Raw genomic sequence first — 18,798 nt, 5'->3', positions numbered from 1 at the left:
GGTCTTAGGACTCCGGCCGTCTGAATTAAAATATAAGAGAGAAGATCCTGAGTTGTACACACTGGTCCCCATGTCCATTCATTTGTATTGATTTTCCTTTACAATATCACCTGTTTGTCATTTCCTCTATTCTTCCTGTCATCAGCTTAGTTAAGAGATCATTTGGCAATGATATTCAGTAGGGCTGGAGTAAAATGCAAATAGATATAGTATACATTGACTCTATTTATTCCCAAGTAATAGCACAGGTCGCTGGGTTCTCCCCTAGGAATCCTAGTAGCTGACTGCTGCCTTCTTTTAGCAATTAGGTTTCTGTCCATCTCAACCTCAATAGTCCTTACGAATATCGTTATTGAGCACCTGCTCTCTGCCAGCCACTGCCAAGACCCTGACATGCAATGAGAAGACAATGCCCCTGCCTTCAAAGCGTACACAGAGATGGGCAAGACAAGAACAGGTGAAGCCACTAGACCGGGATAAGGGCTGAGATAAAGGGAACTGTGGGGGTGAGGTGGGAGAGGGAAAGCACAGGGGCACTAGCATGTGCAAAGCCCAGAAGATAAGAGACAGCAACCACTTTCCAGAAATTGGTAGCTCAGTATGGCGGAAGTATGGCGTTCAAAAAAGGAAACTGGAAGACATCAAGTAGGATTAGTGGTTCTCGAACTTGAATGTGCATAAAAGCAGGCTCCTGGGCTTCATCCCTAGAGATTGTGATTTAGTAGGTTGGAGCGAGGGTACCAGCAAGTGCTGTCGGTCTGAGGGCCGTCCTCTGAGAAGCACTGATGGGGAGAAGAAGGGTAGGGTCAACTTGCAGAGAGCTTGAGTATTATGCACAGAGAGAGGTATGTGCTTCCCCCTTAGGGGGGTGCAGAGCGCCTCTGAGGAGTTTAAGCCTCCAAGAGACATGGTTACAGCTACCTTTTAGGAAAATAACTCTGCATGCCATATGAAAAACTCGAGAGAAAGCAAGACTGGAGTCAGGGAGAGCTGTCAGGGGCCGCTGCAGAAAACCCAGTGGAGAAATCACAAGGATCTGAAATAAGACATTGTCAGTTACCCGTTGACCTGGGTGGCAGCAGCTAATACATTTGCCCTTAAATGTTTTTGATGAATGTCCCCCTGGGTAGCTGCCTCCACTTTGGGAGAGTTCGAGTTAGGAGAAAGAAAGGTGAGTCCTTCAAGTCAGTCCTTCAGGGAGTCACCAGACTGGTGAAAACCGGCAGCCTTGGTTCTTTGATATAAGAGAGAAGGTCCATTCTGCTCCCTTTGGCACTAGGAACCTGCACCAGGAATGCGAGCCGCACCTTCTAGGTGCCACTGAGCCAGGCAGCAGAAGATGGGGCCAAAGTTAAAACACCATGAAATTCTCTTACCAAGATCCAGATGGCTTTCTTTCTTCCTTTCTTCCTTTCTTTTTCTTTCTTTCTTCCTTTCTTTCTTTCTTTCTTCTTTCTTTCTTTTTCTTCCTTCCTTTTTCTTTCTTTCTTTCTTTCTTTCTTTCTTTCTTTCTTTCTTTCTTTCTTTCTTTCTTTTTCTTTCTTTCTTTCTTTCATTCTGTTTATTTAAGAGAGAGCTGGGGGAGGGGCAGAGGAAGAGGGAGAGAGAACCTCTAAGCAGACTCCCCACTGAGCATGAAGCCAGCCTCCCGGGGGCTCCATCCCACCACTCTGAGATCCTGACCAGGACAGGAATCAAGAGTCCAAAGCTCAACTGACTGAGCCACCCAGGCGCCCCCAAATGTTTTTTTTCTTGATTGAGTCATTGGCCCAGTTGCTGTAACTTCTGATTCATCTTCAGTTCCGATAAAGTTGATTCTGACCATTTTTGCTGGTTTATTCCCTGCTTTGGTGGAGGGATGGACGTTTGGGGTTTGTTACTCTGCCATTTGTACTAGTGTCCTCGATAATGTTTCGTAGTTTCCAGTGTAGAAGTCTAGCACCTCTTTGGCTAGATTTATTCCTGGCATTCACTGTTGTTGTTGTTGTTTATTGCTATTGTAAATGAAATTGTTTTCTTTATTTCATTTTCAGATTTTTTCATTGTTCATTGCTAGTGTGTAGAAATACAATTGATTTTTATATATTGATCCAATATCCTACAACCTTGCTAAACTCATTTGTTAGTTCCAACAGTTTCAGGATTTTTTTTTTTTTTTTTGAGAGAGAGAGGGCAGAAGTGGGGGGAGGGGCAGAGGGAGAGGGAGAAGCAGACTCCCTGCTGAGCACAGAGCCCAACTCCGGGTTCAGTCCCAAGACCCTGAGATCATGACCTGAGTCGAAATCAAGAGTCATAAGCATAATTATGTAAAACTTGTTTTTGAATATATATATGAGAAAAGTTTCTAAAAGGTGGAAAATATGTTTTTACTTGGAAATTGAGTAATCAAGATGTTTGTATTTGTCAGAAAGCCCACGGAATTAATCTTAAGGATCTATGTGAAAACTCCTGGTTGCTGAAGCTCCACACCTGCCCTGGTGAAAGTTTAGTATAAATGCCTGACCTCCTCGGAGTCTCCGCATTGAGCCAAGCAGAGTCTCTCATTATCTCTCAGGGAAAGTGTCAAATTGAGTTTCTGCAGGCTGCAACATCCAGATAAAATTGTTAGGTGGCTTCAACTTTCTTGTGCAGATTAGAGGAAGGAAATTCTGCTCACAGAGGCTTCCATATTGGCTGGGAGTCTGCAGCAGCTGAGGTAGAGAAGGACTGGCTCTTCAGATAAGATTATACGGCTTTTTCACCCACGTGCCTCTCTATTAACTTGCTCCCTGCTTAACTCGTTGAAGGAATATGGAAATATTGCATTAAACAAGAATGAGGTCTTCAGTAACTTCTCTCATATTGCCTACCTTTGACATCCTGAATCTAAGGGTCTTGGGTTTAACCTTGAGTTAATGCTCCTAAAATATCCAGCTTCGGAACTGCCCAGAGTCAGCTGAGGCCTTCATTGAGACTTACCCTAAGACCTAGCTCAGCCTCTCCCTCTGTTCAATCCTGCTCCCTTTGTTTCTCTTCCATCGATGCTGATCCCAAGAACATTCCCTAATAAAAAAGCTTCACCAAAATAATGGTATAAATGAAGGATGTGCAAGGTATTGGATTCAGGAAACAAGAGAACCATCATAAAGGAAGAGCAAAGGGAATCTCTAGGAGGATGGTAAAGGGAGATCTCATGGGGACAGCTATTGACGAAAAGAATGCAACCAGTCCAGACAGAAGAAGCTCTGAAACCTATAGAAGATACTTCAAGATGAAATTCAAGGAATAACTAATATAGTCAGCCATCTTGAGAGATTTGGACAAATGGTAGAGTTTGGAGTTGAATTAATGATAAGTTATTTAAAAGCTTAAAATGAGAAATGAGGCAAAGAATTCTAGGGAAAACAAAACTGCACAGGAAAGGAAGTCGTAGGTTGCCATGTGGCTCAGTTGTGAACAGGGTTTAAAAAGTTATGAAATTCTAAACTTTGGGTATTATTCTAACCACAATTATAACTATATTGAAGGGAGAGTGGGAAGCTTATGTGCTCAGGGGGAAGCAAAAGAGGAAACATAAATCTTCATTTTCCTCCATAGGCACTCAATAGATAACTCCTAACACTGAAAAATCAGATGTTGTCATTGGAAAATCGAGATAAATATTAAGAGAAACTGGCAAAAGAGATGAAAGTGATTTCCATTTGAGGAACAGACTGCTCTATTTTGCAATTTTGAATTTTTTTCACTATTTAAACTATACAAACGTATATCTTTGATAAGAATTAAAAAGTAGGGGCCCCTGGGTGGCTCAGTTGGTTGAGCATCTGCTTGGGCTTGGATCATGATCTCAGAGGTCTTGGGATCAGCCCGTGTCAGGATCCCTGCTCAGCAGGGAGTCTGCTTCTCCTTCTCCCTCTTCCCCTGCTCATACTCTCTCTTTTGCTCACTTTCTCTCAAATAAATAAATGAAATCTTAAAAAAAAAAAAGTTGCAAAAATACAAATAGTACAGGGGTGCCTGGCTGGCTTAGTTGGTAGAGCATGTGACTCTTGATCTCAGGGTGGTGAGTTCAAGCCCCACGTTGAGCATGGAGCCTACTTAAGAAAAAAATACATATATATTACAAAAAACATTCTCTACCCAGATTCACCTATTGTTAAAATGTACCTTATTTACTCTCCTTTTCTCTCTCTCCCTCCGCACACACACACACACACACACACACACATACATATATGCATATATACTTATGTATGAATGTGTCTATAGATTTAATTATATTTGTCTATATACATAATTATGTGTGTGTGTGTGTGTATTCCTTTTTCTGAGACTTTCAGGGGTAAATTATAAATATCATGGCCCTTCAACAGACACATGAAAAAATGCTCAACATCACTCAGCCTCAGGGAAATACAAATCAAAACCACAATGAGATACCACCTCATACTGGTCAGAATGGCTAAAATTAGCAAGTCAGGAAACAACAGATGTTGTCAAGGATGCGGAGAAAGGGGCACCCTCCTACACTGTTGGTGGGAATGCAAGCTGGTGCAGCCACTCTGGAAAACAGTAGGTTCCTCAAAAAGTTGAAAATAGAGCTACCATACGATCCAGCAATTGCCCTACTGGCTATTTACCCCAAAGATACAAATGTAGTGATCCAAAGGGGCACCTGCACCCCAATGTTTACAGCAGCAAGGTCCACAATAGCCAAACTGTGGAAAGAGCCAAGATGTCCATCGACAGATGAATGGATAAAGAAGATGTGGTATATGTATACAATGGAATATTATGTAGCCATCAAAAAAGTGAAATCTTGCCATTTGCAACAATGTGGATGGAACTAGAGGGTATTATGCTAAGCGAAGTAAGTCAATCAGAGAAAGACAGTTATCATATGATCTCACTGATATGTGGAATTTGAGAAACAAAACAGAGGATCATAGGGGAAGAGAGGAAAAAATGAAACAAGACAAAACCAGAGAGGGAGACAAACCACAAGAGACTTTTAATCATAGGAAAGAAACTGAGGGTTGCTGGAGGGGAGGGGGGGTCAGGGAGAAGGGGTAACTGGGTGATGGACATTGGGGAGGACACATGATGTAATGAACACTGGGAATTATATAAGACTGATGAATCACTGACCTGTACCCCTGAAACAAAAATACATTATATGTTAATTGAATTTAAATTTTAAAAAAAGAGTAAAAAAAAAAAAATCATGGCCCTTTAACACCTAAATACTTCAGTGTATATTTCCTAAAAAGAGGGATATTCTCTTACATAACAACAGTTCATAAATTTATAATACCTTATTATACTGTACATATTCTTTTTTTTTTTTTTTACTTTTATTTATTTAAGTAATCTTTACACCCACCATGGGGCTCAAACTCACGATCCTGAGATCAAGAGTTGCACACTCTTCGACTGAGCCAGCCAGGCTCCCCTACCATACATATTCTAAATTTGTCATTTGACCTCATGATGTCCTTTAGAAGATTTTTTTCTTCCAGGACAGGATCCAGTCTAGGGTCAGGTATTGCATTTAGTTGTCTTGTTTTTTTTGATACCATCAACTATATTCCCTACCTTGTACCTCTTGTCCTTGGGACCCATTCATTCCATGACAAGCCTCTACCTCCCACTTCCCTTCACCCATTTTGCCCTTTCCCCAGTCCCCCTCCCCTCTGGCAACCCCTATTCTGTTCTCTGTATTTATGGACCTGTTTCTGCAGTTGTCATGTCTTTAATCTCTTTTAATTTGGAACATTTCCACAGACATCTTTTATGACATTACCATTCTTAATATCTTCAACCACCCCTGATGCTTTATTCTGTTTTGTTTTTTAATCAACACAAGAAACAACAGATGTTGGCGAAGATGTGGAGAAAGGGAACCCTCTTTTTTTTTTTTAAGATTTTATTTATTTATTTGACAGAGACAGAGATAGCAAGCGCAGGAACATAAGCAGCGGGAGTGGGAGAGGGAGAAGCAGGCTTCCCGCCGAGCAGGGAGCCCGACGCAGGGCTCGATCCCAGGACCCTGGGATCATGACCTGAGCCGAAGGCAGACGCTTAACGACTGAGCCACCCAGGCGGCCGAAAGTGAACCCTCTTGCACTGTTGGTGGGAATGCAAATTAGTGTAGCCACTCTGGAAAACAGTATGGAGGTTCTTCCAAAAAAAGTTTTGTTCTTTAAAGTAGTATGTTCTTTATTTTGTATTTGTCCAATGTTTCCTTTGTTTAAATTAAGGTTATGCATTCTTGGCTGGAATACTGTCTAGGTGATGTTTTGTCTCTTTCAGGGTATTATACCTGGAGGCACACATTATCTAGCTGTCCTTCATTGGATGTAATTTTGACTATCCAGTTGAGGAGCTATCTAATTTCTCCACTGCTGATTCTTCTTTCTCCTTTGCAATTAATAAACTATGTGGAGGACACAATTTAAAACCATGCAAATATAGTGCTTGTCATCAAAATTCGCCTCTAGCTTTGTCATCCATTGATGATTCTTGCCTCATTCGATCATTAATATCATTGTTACAGGATGAGTCTAGCACTCCCTCTTCATTTACCAGGCAGCCTTTGGCTGTGGGGATGACATTGCCACCAGTGGATCTGGAAGGCAGAGCATCGAGCCGCAAGGATTATCCTCAAACCTAACGTCTAGGGAAATATGTCCCATTAGATTTTGGACTTGCTTGGTACCATTCATTCTTTTCCTTTTTTCCTATTTCTCCCTCTTGGAGGGAGTATGTCTAGCCTATGACCGTCTTATCATTGCATTTGGGAAGCACACAACTTGTATGGTTTCACAGGTTCACAGCTGGAGAGGAATTTGCTACAGGATAAATTGTACCCTCCATATCTGATTTAGACGATATTTAGAGGAGACTTTGAATTTTAAACTTTTCAGTTGATGTGGGAACAAGATAAGACTTCAGGCTGTTAGGATTTCATGTATTTTGCATGTCAGCAGGGCATGAATTTGGGGGGCCAGAGGAAGAATGCAACGGATTGAATGAATGTCCTTCCCAAACTCGTATGTTGAAATCTTAATCCCCAATGTGATGGTTTTAGGAGAGGGGCCCTGGGAGGCAATTAGATCAGGAGGGTGGAACCCTCATGAATGGGATTAGTGACATTATAAAAGAGGTCCCAGTGAGCTCCCTCATCTTTTAGCCATGTGAGGATATAGCTAGATGACCACCATCTATGAACCAGAAAGCAGACCCTCATCAGACACCGAATCTTCTGGCACCTTGACCTTGAAACTTACAGCCTCCAGAACTGTGAGAATGTCGTTTGAGCCATCTGGTCTATGGTGTTCCTATTATAGTAATCTGAACACCCTCTTTTTCTTCTCTCCTTCACTTTTCTTCCTCCTTCCCTCCCTCCCTCCCTTCCTTCCTTCTTTCCCCCCTTCCTTCCTTCTTTCCTCCCTTCCTTCCTTCCTCCCTCCCTCCCTCCCTTCCTTCCCTCCTTCCTTTTTAAGATTTATGTATTTATTTGGGCACTTAGGTGGCTCAATTAGTGAAGTGTCGGACTCTTGGTTTTGGCTCAGGTCATGATCTCAGGGTCACGGGATTGAGCCTTGCATTGGGCTCTGTGCTCAGCGGGCAGTCTGCTTGAGATTCTCTCCCTCCCCGGCTCATACGCTCTTTCTCTCAAATAAATAATCTTTTAAAGAAGAGTAGAAAAAAAGATTTATTTATTTGAGAAATATCACGCATGTGGGCACACAAGAGCAGTGGGAGGGGCAGAGGGAGAGGGAGAGAGAATCTTAAGCAGACTCCACACTGAGCATAGAGCCCAGTGGTAGCGCTCAATATCACCACCTTGAGATCATGACCTGAGTGGAACCCAAGAGTCAGTTGCTTAACTGACTGAGCCACCCAGGCACCCCATCTTTTCTTCCTTCCTTCCTTCCTTCCTTCCTCCCTCCCTTCCTTCCTTCCTTCTCTCTTTCTTAATTATTAATATGGGCTCTTGAATTCTTATTTTTCTCCAAATGACTTATAATTCATTAATATACTTCTGGAGATCAATGTCTCCGGTTTGGCCAATGGGAGACCCTTCAGGTTGGCTCCCACATCCTTGTGATACAACTCCATCTTTTTAATTTTTTTTGGTTTGGTTCGGTTTTATTTTTTAGCTCTTTCTTCCTTTCTGGCATAGCAAAGTGTGTACTTTCCCTGTCCTAACCCTAGAATCAGCCATTTCTATGAGCCCTGGTTCTTTTAGTGGGGAAAGGTATAAGACCAATATTGGGGCACTAAGTGTGCTCGTTGCTACTGGGATGTCTTTGCTTTTTAGCCCTTTCAGAGGAGAGAGTTGAAAATATATGCATGTAAATACACAAATACACACACATACCTACAAATATACATATAATACATAAATACGTGTATACATGTATATATGCAGATACATATACATATACATATTTTAGAAATCATGAGTTCAAAACAATAATTTCAATTCCAATTAATCCCCACAGGGTTGTTTCTTGTTCTTTCTTTTCATAGTTATACGTATCTTCTTCTACATTGAGAACTCTGATCCCTAATGATATCAATGTGTTTATTCATTTGTTCGAACCTGTAAGATATTTAAAATAGTCTCCCAGGACACCTGGCTGGCTCAGTCAGTGAAGCCTCTGCCTTTGGCCCAGGTCATGATCCCAGAGTCCTGGGATCGAGCCCCGCATCGTCTCCCTGCTCCGCGGGAAGTCTGCTCTCCCTCCGCCTGCCACTCCCCCTGCTTGTGCTTTCTCTCTCTCTCTAACGAATGAGTAAAATCTTAAAAAAAAAAATTAAAAAAAAAAAGTCTCCCAATCACTTTACCCATACTACTAAAGCATAGCTACTAATGAGTTCAGGATTTGTTTGTACTTTTACCCCCATCTCTGCATACACATCCTTCCCTGTCCAAGAGTGAGAGTATACAGTCAAATACCGTGTTCGAAAGTCACTTTATTATTTTTTTTAAGATTATTTATTTATTTATTTGACAGAGAGAAAGACACAGCGAGAGAGGGAACACAAGCAGGGGGAGTGGGAGAGGGAGAAGCAGGCTTCCCGAGGAGTAGGGAGCCGATTTGGGACTCAATCCCAGGACCCTGAGATCATGACCTGAGCCGGAGGCAGACGCTTAACGACTGAGCCACCCAGGTGCCCTAGATGTATATTTTTATTTCCCTTTTTTTCTTACATAAAAAGTAACACGATCTTTTGCACTTTACTTTTCACTTAATAACATCCGAAAATCATTCTATAACAGTTCATAGAGATCTTTCTCATTTTTTTGGAAGAATCTTTTTAATGCAATTAAACTAGATCATTGTATTCATGTCTCTGATGATTTAGTAAGTTTTTGGTTGTAAGGCAGTTAAAAGGAGACTCCAACAGCCCCGTTACATAGTTGCATGTGAACATTCAAAAGCAGAGTGCGGAGGCGTGTGTACTCCCTCCCCAATACCATGGGCAGAGCATTGTTATAGGTGACCTCATTTTCCTGAACAGTGACCAGCTTCTTGGTAAAGTTTCAAACAAAACAAAGCAGCCTTCTCTCCATTTAGGTGGTAGTTGCTTTCCTGGAAAATTTGGTGAGTATGAAAACTCTGCAAGCTGTTGCTGCTACTTAGGGAGTGGAGAGAGCCAGAAAGGCAGCTTCCTCCATCATTTTTACAGCTGCGTGGTTTTCCATTGTGTGTGTCCTGCAGTTTATCCAACCGATCTTCTGTGCTTGGGCATTTAGATAGTTCCCAATATTTTGCAATGACAAATAACCCTGTGATAAATAAAATCATACATATGTATTTTCATTCTTTTGAGGTGCATCTTCAGGGTAAATTCCTAGAAGTGGGATCACTGGGTTGGAAAGTAGAAATATATGAAGTTTTGTTCTATACTCTGCCAATTTCCTCTTCATGAGGGTTGTATCATTTTGCATTCCCATCACCAACGTAGGAGAGTACCTGTTTTCCCACAGCTTTGTCAACTGAGTTTATATTCAAGTTCTGAATTTTTGCCCATCTATTGGGTGAGAAATTGTATCTCAATGTAGTTTTTAAGTTTTTTTTTACTTGAGTAAAGTTGACACACACAAGATTACATTAGTTTCAGGTGTACAACATAGTGATTTGACATCTCAGTGAAGGCATTCTTTTTTTTTTTTTTTTTAAGAAAACTCTATGCCCAACGTGGTGCTTGAACTCATGACCCTGAGATCAAGTCCATGCTCTACCAGCTAAGGCAGCCAGGCACCTCTCAATGTAGTTTTAATTTGTGTTTCTCTTATTGAGTGAAAGTGAACAACTTAACATGGTTGAGAGCCATTTTTAAATCTTTTTTGGGACTAATTATGTCCTCTTTCAAACTTTTTTATACATTAGGAGTATTAATCTTTTATTTGTGACATATGGGCAAATATTTCTTCCCAGTTTGTCACTTATTTTTTTTTGTCATGCAAAAGGTTTTTAGTGTATTCAAATTCACCATTTTTTTGTTTGTTTCTGTTTTTTTTTTTTTTTCTTTTCTGATATAGGGTAGCTCTTCACTTTCTCAGATGCTTTTAAAAGGATATGTCTTTTCTTTAGCTTTGTGGTTGGTTGTTGGGGAGACTTTTCACTAGCAGAAAGGCTTTGACATTTTGATTTTTGCAGGATGTGGATGGCTGTACTCTATTCCAAATAATTTCATGGACAGAACTGTTAGCTCCAGAGCTGTCAGTTCCACTCTATTTCATGCAGTTTAAAGATTTTGCTAGCGGGTGGGAAGAAGAAAGGTTGATGCGCTTTCTCTTTTCTGTCGGTCTGACATTTCTGCCTTCTCTTTCATTACCTCTTCATTACCCATTCTCCCCCAGAAACACGGCTTCTTTGAGGCTGCCACTCCTGGCCCTACATGTTTTCAAACCCTTCCCTAAAGAGAAGACTGTGACCTACTGAGTGCCAAACTGTGTTCAGTATTTCGTGTTTATTGCTCCATTCCCGGCCCCCCCCCCGCCCCGTAGATTCTGTTTGTGCTTCTTCTAAGTCCACTCCTCCCTTCTGCTGTCCCCAAGAGATTCAACCCCTTTCCTCACTCTCTACACTCACAGGCTTATGGTGGTAGCAGGATGCCTACTGGATTCACACCCCCCTCACCCCCCCAACCCCTTTGAGGTGATTTGAAGTTACAGGCTTCTGGTAGTGAAGGCATGAATCCTGTGCAGTTTTTCTTTGTTCTATTCGATTTGAGAGTTGTTTTGGCAAAGTGAGGGGCAGATTTGTCATCGGGCTACTGCCATTGCTTTCCAGCCCCAGAAGTCTCAACATGCTTAATAGATGCGTACGTTTCAGGACATAGTCATGACGAGAACCATTGAAAACTAGCAATAGAAAGGTATCTTCATTGAGTATCAGTGCTTATAAATGGTAGCTGAAGTGGGAGTTGAGTGTTAGGGTTGGCAATGAGATTAGCAAAGGGGACATACTGAGTAACAGTGAATTGAGATTTTATCGAGTCGAAAGTTCGAGAAAGTGTAAGCATTTTTTTAAGACTGGGAGCAAGACAGTGAGTGCTTTTGCTATTACGGCTGCTACTGCTCAATATAACATTGGTGGTCGCGGCCACAGCAGTTAAAAAGGAAGAAAGAAATGAGGTATGTTATAAAGGCATTAAAAAGGAAAAAACACCATTATTTGAAGATAGTATAATCTTAAATAGAAACACTACAAACCCTTAGGTAAGAAAGTTCACTGAATTGAACATAAGAACAGTTCCCAAAAAGCAGGCATTTCTTTACAGCAGTGTGGCGGGGGCTTCTGGCTGTTGAACCAACAGCCATTCCCCCTTCTTTGCTAACAAAATCTGTTTCTGTACAACCCCTGGAGATAAGTCATGATTTATCTAAACCAGTCATAGCAAACCCATTCCGTTTTACCAGATTCTAAACTTACCAGCATCCCCTGCATCTGGGGAGGATTCTATGACCCAGGCCTGGCCAATAATGTGTGAGCAAAAGTCTGCCAAGTTGTTCCTTTTTGCAAATGTTCTGGTTTCTTTAAGCCTTAGTTTCCTCTTGCATCAAGCAGATAATACATGCCTTACCTTTTTTTTTTTTTTTTTTTTAAGATTTTATTTATTTGACAGAGAGAGACACAGCGAGAGAGGGAACACAAGCAGGGGGAGTGGGAGAGGGCGAAGCAGGCTTCCCGCTGAGCCGGGAGCCCGACGCGGGGCTCGATCCCAGGACCCTGGGATCATGACCTGAGCCGAAGGCAGACGCTTAACGACTGAGCCACCCAGGCGCCCCCATGCCTTACCTTTTAAGACTGTAAAGATGAAGTGAGATTATTCTCATGTCAAAGTGATCCATAAATGCAAAATAAAAAGTAAGTAAATGCTCATATTATTCAAGATAGTCAAATGATTATGGGCACAGATGTAGCATTGGTATAAATGCTACAAACTGGCAGTGAGTTTAAGGAGTGCCATTATATACAAGGAAATCCCTTTACCCAATCAAGTCTTATTATTATTAAAAAACTAAGAACTGATGAATTTTTTCTTATGTAGCACCTTGCCCAGTGATTTAACTCACAAAGCGTTAAGAAGAATCTAGCACCACAGAGAACACATTATTTGGGTGATTTGCAGATGGTTACACCAATACAGCTGATAAGTTCTAGATCAGGGTTTGCAAAATATAAAATGTCAGATCATATGTACAGTATAATCTATACTACATGTATATATATTTAAAAAAATATATACAGATAGTAAATATTGATGCTTTGTAGGCCAGATAGTCTCTGTGCAACTATTCAACTGTCCCAGAAGTGAGAAAGCAGCCATGGACATGTAAACAAATAGGCACGGCTGTTCCAATAAAATGGAACAGGCAGTGAGCCATTTGGTCTGCAGGCCATAGACAATCCCTGTTCTAGACTCAGAGTTTACTGTTCTACAGTGAACTTGTCTCACAGGATCATGTCTTAGGATCAACCAAATCAATTTTCCATGACATCATCTCCACCCTATTATTACCACTGTATTATTACCACAATGCAACCGAAGCACTTCCATGGTGATTTACTGCATTTGATCCTCAGTCCTCCGTGAGCTAAGAAGGGTAGATCTCATCTTCTTCGTATTGATCAGAAAAAGGCTTAAGTGAATTGTTCAAGGTCACAGAGCTACTGAAGGGCAAAATCTCTATTTCCTAGAGATTAGTTTAGTGCTTTTTAAAAATAGACGATTAGAAACCTTAATTCTCCTTCATTGTTCTTCTTAGCTTCTACTGTTAGTCCTTTTCTTACTCAAACTCCAGTGAAGCATTATGCATTTTCAAGGACTTGAATTTTCTCCTTAAATGTAGCTTTTACCATCAAATTGAAAATTCTGTTTTGAGGGTACTGAATATGAAAAGAATGCTTGTGATAGGGAGAAGAAATTGGTAGTAAAAAATTTAATTTTGTTTTCTATCTTAAAGCAAATTCTAGTCATTCAATGAGGGATAACACTTTCAATTTCAGTGTGAGGAGAAACAGAGAGGCAGGATACAGATCAAAGCACCATCAAAGGACTACGCATGTGATAGATTTGAATCTACAGTTGATACTAAAGTTTCCTCTGTAAAACCCAAACTTTTATGATACTCTACAGCACATAATTCAAAAATGCTGGCGAGGACACCTAACAGTCAACAAGAGACATGATTTGAAACTGCCAGAGGAAGTCCAAAACTGAATAAAAGGGTTTGAACATACACTAATGCCCCAAGTGTCCAGCTATATCATCTAATAGCTGAAGCCGTTTTCTCTTCTGTAAAATGTTAAACACCTACTTTATAGGGTTGAAGACTGAAAATACTATGGACAGATCAAGTAACACAGTACATATGGCAAGATTTCATTAAATGTGGCTATTTAAATGTTTGCACTTATAAAGCTTACACTAAACCATTAATTAGCAGCTAAACACGCCAAAGACTGCTTCCTGTCTGCACTTCTACTAGTTATCCCTGTCCAACTGACAGTAAATGGCAAGTCCTAGGGAGGATTATGAAGCCTGTCGTTCCCACTGATCTGCCCAACTCATCCCCCACTTCATGTGTTTTTTCTCTATTGCTACCCCTTCTTCAAGTCAGAACAAAACCATTCAGCTCTCTATACTTTATCCAAGATAACCAGGCCAGGGTAAAATTTAGTTTCTATATTCTACTTCTCTCAGAATTTTCTTTCTTGGGGCTCCTGGGTGGCTCAGTCGTTAAGCGTCTGTCTTCGGCTCAGGTCGTGGGGTCGAGCCCCGCATCGGGCTCCCTGCTCAGTGGGGAGCCTGCTTCTCCCTCTCCCACTCCCCCTGCTTGTGCTCTCTCTCTTTGACAAATTAGTAATAAAATCTAAAAAAAAAAAAAAATTTTTTTTTCTTGATTTTTAGAAGATTCTAATTGGAACAAAAAAGCTTTGTGTCCCTTTTAAATAAATTTCAGAAATCATATGATTAAAGAATAAGCAGGTGACTTGCAAACAGCTGCTGCCAAGGGGCTTCTGTAGGTTGAAAAAAATATATTCTAAAAATTACATTTTTGTCACAATATTTATTTTGGAAATTCCAAATAATACTAAAAAAGGATGTGAGTTTTAAAAAAAGTATATATATGTATTAGAAGAGGGTTCTAAGTTTAAAAAAAAATTAGAGAAACACTGCCCTAGACTTCTGTGGACTGTAAAACTGTTAATTTCTCACTATTTTGCTGTGCCTTACTATAAAAATACAGATGGCACAGCTGTGATGTAGCTTCAACAACTTAATTATAAATTGCTTTCAAAAGTAATTTATTTGGATTTTTTGTATCCTTTAATGAATGCAAATATATTAACAGAAAAGGCTTTCTCCCCCCCCAAGGACTGTACAATTTCTGAAATAAGTCAGGAAAAGCAAAAAAAAAGACACAAAATTACATTGTTTCAATGCAAATAGAACACACACATCACACCCACACTTGTGTTTTCCCAGGTTTTCACAAAGAAAACGGGTCACCATATTTCTCAGTGAAGACCCATACTATAGTCTGGCTAATCAGAGACTTCCAAACTTTTTTCTTCAAAAAGAGCATTTTTAATAGACTAAATACTGGTTATCACTGAGTTTTTGTTTAAGGTACAACAGCAGCATGGTTCAAATGTAACTTGCAGTTCTTGGAAAAAAACAAAAATTTTATAATAATGAAATACAGAAAAAGTAGGGACCACCTTTCATTATTTTGAGTACCATTGTTCGCTTGAAAAAATATTTCCAACCTTCTAAAATCCTAGAGTTAGGAACCATTTCCAAGGGGGAAAAATATTCAATGCCACAACATAACTTCTGAACAAAAGCGTGTGTGTGTACACATGTATGTATGTGTGTGAAAAGCTTAAAGAGACTAATAAAGTTCCTAGTATTTTAAATTTCCTTCAAAGTAACTACTGAAATTTCAAACAAACATTTTGCTTGATCAAAATATATGTCCTTTTCTGGTTGTTTGATCCTCATTCCAGGCAAAAAAAAAAAAAAAAAAAGGCAAGCAAGCAAGCCAGAAACAGTTACTAGGTGGGAGTAAGGCTTCAAATACCTAAACATTTTGAAAGTAGGTATGAGGAAAATGAAATCAGACTAAGCTTGGGCTGAGTGTCCCATAGCCAGCCATTGCCATGGTGTGCCTTCCACAACTATCCTTTTATCCTTGGTCTCAAAATTAGTACCAGAAAGGCTCTCAACTCTGGCACAGGACATAAATTCCTACTACAAAAGATAATTATACATCAGCAAGTTATGTTCTGAGCTTAGCTTTCTCCAGGCTTTGTAACAGAGCTCAGGTTGAAGCTTTCTATGAAATTCTGTATTTGATACTGTCATATAGCTGGCTTATGATGTGCCAATTAAAAAAATAAAGGAATATAAAATTAAATATTACAGAACTAATGAATAAAATGGAATATTTGTTAGAATCCAAGTGCTAGCCTTTGGGAATTTTTAATGATATTCATTTACTCCCAACCTTTCCTTTTTCTTATAAATTATTTCTTTAAGCAGCACATATTATTACACAGATTTAGGTAGGAAATTTTGTTAAATACCTCTCTGGCACCCAATACCTAATCTAAGACTCTGACTTGAATTAATTTATGATGGTCCACATTCAAATGAGCAGATTAACAGTAAATGATAGGAAGTTACTGAGTCTACAGGTTAAAATTTTGTTCACATCTTCTGTAATCCACCTTGTTTTCACAACTTGACTAACAAGTACAGGTAACCAGTAGATAAATTTGTCCTTCATCAAATAATCCAAAATAATAACCGTAGGCCTGTCATTCATAAGAAACTATAATTTGTTATATTCTGACATTGGCACTTAAAAAAATGTTAACAACTAAAGTTTCTCTAAAAATTTCAATACATTACAATAAAGGAGATACACAATTTAAGACTTTAAATCTGTTACTGTGAAATTCCAATAATTCCCATTTTATTACGCATAATTAGATCTTTAAAATTGTGGCCATTCCTCGAAGACACCAACTTATATTATGAGAAAATCAGGAGAGAACTCATCTCCTTCATAAGAATGGGGGTTTTTTTGCAGCTAAAAATTTCTAGTATCTTAAACCCAATCACTCTTGGTAAACATTTTGGTGACTCACACTACTGAAAATAATTTGAAGCAGAGAGCCGAAAAGAATGGAAATGACCTCAACCAAAGGTAACTACACATTCTTGCACCCTGCTTAAACACTTAGAAAAGTCAAAGGGATACTTTCTTGAACATAGATTCAAGGTACAATTTTGATTGTATTAAGGCTTTCGCTATCATGATCTCTTAGGTCTCTCCACTTTAGTGTTCTCATTTTGATTCTTATGGTGAACTTAAATGGTAAAAGGCCTTGTTTTGGCTTTTCAGTGGGCAAACACTCTACCATCTCTGAATGTTAAAGGTGATCCCACAGAGCTCAAAGAGAAGAGGCAATATGATAAAGGGACAACTTTAAAGTTTGCAATACCAAGACAATGATCAACACTTTGAAGCAAGATGAATAAATTAAAATTCTTGGTTAGACATTAAAGCATTCTTGCCAAGAATAAGTGTACACTGTATGGAGGGATATTTGATTCCTACACATGAGTCCCAATGTGCCCATTACATCTGCTTATGGGAGACACTGCAAGTTTAAGGTAATTTACATTCCTTGGCAATCAAGTTACTCTGTTATAGGCAATGTCTTTTTATTGTTCCATCTGGCACTTGCTAACACCATTCTTGAAGAACCTAGAAATGAAGGTCAGTCACTCTGTTAATCAGGAACAGAACCAAATAAAAACAAATTTTTGGAAAAACAACCAAGAAATTCTGGTTCATCACTATTTTCCATATCTAACGGTTCCTTCAAGATAAAACATAACTCTTCCTTCCATGATAGCTTTCCAACAAAGGGAGATTAAAGAAAAAAAAAAAGAAAAGAAAGTTCCCCATCCTACCCCCTAAATTGTCATTCATACTGGTGAAAGAGCCAGTCTTGTTAGCAGCTAAATATTGCACTGCCTTTCATTCTGTGTACAGTCAGGGTCCAATGAAAGTGGCACTCTCATGGTATAAGGGATGGATGACGACACTGCCGGCTCAAGAGTGAAGACTCAGTATATGGAGGGACAAGAAACATGTCAGCACTAGTCACACATCCAGTTGCAAAAGTCTGATTTCCAGAAGTTAAAATTCATCACTTTCAGCTGCATGAAGTTGTGTGTCGTCTGCATCTGTCATGCTGCTCTCCTGGGATTCATCTGTTCCCACTTTAAAAAAATAAAAAGAAAAGTCTACAGTAAGGCGTCTGACAAATATTTCTTGTTGGTTAAGGAAATAAGGAAAACTATTCTATGCAGAGAGATGAGATCTTAAATTAAGGCCCTTAAAAATCCTGATATCCTTCAATAAAATGCAATTCAGGTTCTTTATTTTACAGCTTGTCTGAGAAGATTAGTTCACTGCATTAAACCTTTAAGCGTTTTAACTACTGGGACGCCTGGGTGGCTCAGCCGTTAAGCGTCTGCCTTCAGCTCAGGCCAGGATCAAGCCCCGCATCGGGCTCCCTGCTCCGCGGGAAGCCTGCTTCTCCCTCTCCCACTCCCCCTGCTTGTGTCCCCTCCCTCGCTATGTCTCTCTCTGTCAAATAAATAAATAAATAAATCTTAAAAAAAAAAAAAGAGTTAACTATTAAAGCTGCCTCTCCCTAATGAATTCCTTATTCCTACCCTAGGAGTTAGAGCTAGTTTTCCGAGACATTAAAAAAAGACTGACATTCCCTCCAACTGTTGACTCTACTTTGGGAACAGTCCCTGCTAGTCCACAGAAATATAAAATATACCTTCAGTTTAAAAAAGGTTATTGGGATTATAGGAATTATGATTTTAATTAAAGCCTTTTGCCAAGTTTTCTGGAACAAAGGTATCTTAGTTCATCTCAACAGAAGTTTCTCAATTCTATTATTAAAAAATACTATTAGGGGTGCCTGGGTGGCACAGTCGGTTGAGCGACCCACTCTTGGTTTCAGTTTAGGTCATGATCTCAGGGTTGTGAGATCGAGCCCCGCATCCAGCTCCATGCTAGGTGCGGAGTTTGCTTAAGACTCTCTCTCTTTACTCAGAAAACTATAAAATACTCATGAAAGAAATTGAGGAAGACACAAAGAAACGGAAAAACGTTCCATGCTCATGGATTGGAAGAACAAATATTGTGAAGATGTCAATGCTACCTAGAGCAATCTACACATTCAATGCAATCCC

General features: G+C 39.8%; 1 protein-coding gene across 7 annotated transcripts in view; it reads right to left on the bottom strand.

Annotated features, from left to right (window-relative positions):
• Positions 1-15,089: 15,089 nt before the first annotated feature.
• CDC27 (cell division cycle 27) overlaps positions 15,090-18,798 on the bottom strand; it is a 77,650-nt gene continuing 73,941 nt past the window's right edge. For all 7 annotated transcript variants that reach the window (XM_081804791.1, XM_081804795.1, XM_081804792.1 and 4 more), the window contains exon 19: positions 15,090-17,808. In XM_081804791.1, the coding sequence (XP_081660917.1) occupies positions 17,726-17,808 (83 nt within the window). In that variant the 3' untranslated portion in view covers positions 15,090-17,725. The remainder of the gene's footprint in view (positions 17,809-18,798) is intronic.

Source organism: Leptonychotes weddellii, chromosome 15 (genome assembly GCF_054177405.1).
Source record: "Leptonychotes weddellii isolate Sample4059 chromosome 15, ASM5417740v2, whole genome shotgun sequence".
Classification (NCBI taxonomy): domain Eukaryota; kingdom Metazoa; phylum Chordata; class Mammalia; order Carnivora; family Phocidae; genus Leptonychotes; species Leptonychotes weddellii.
Note: the sequence above shows the minus strand (reverse complement) of the source record. Positions and strands in the feature narration are given on the sequence as shown.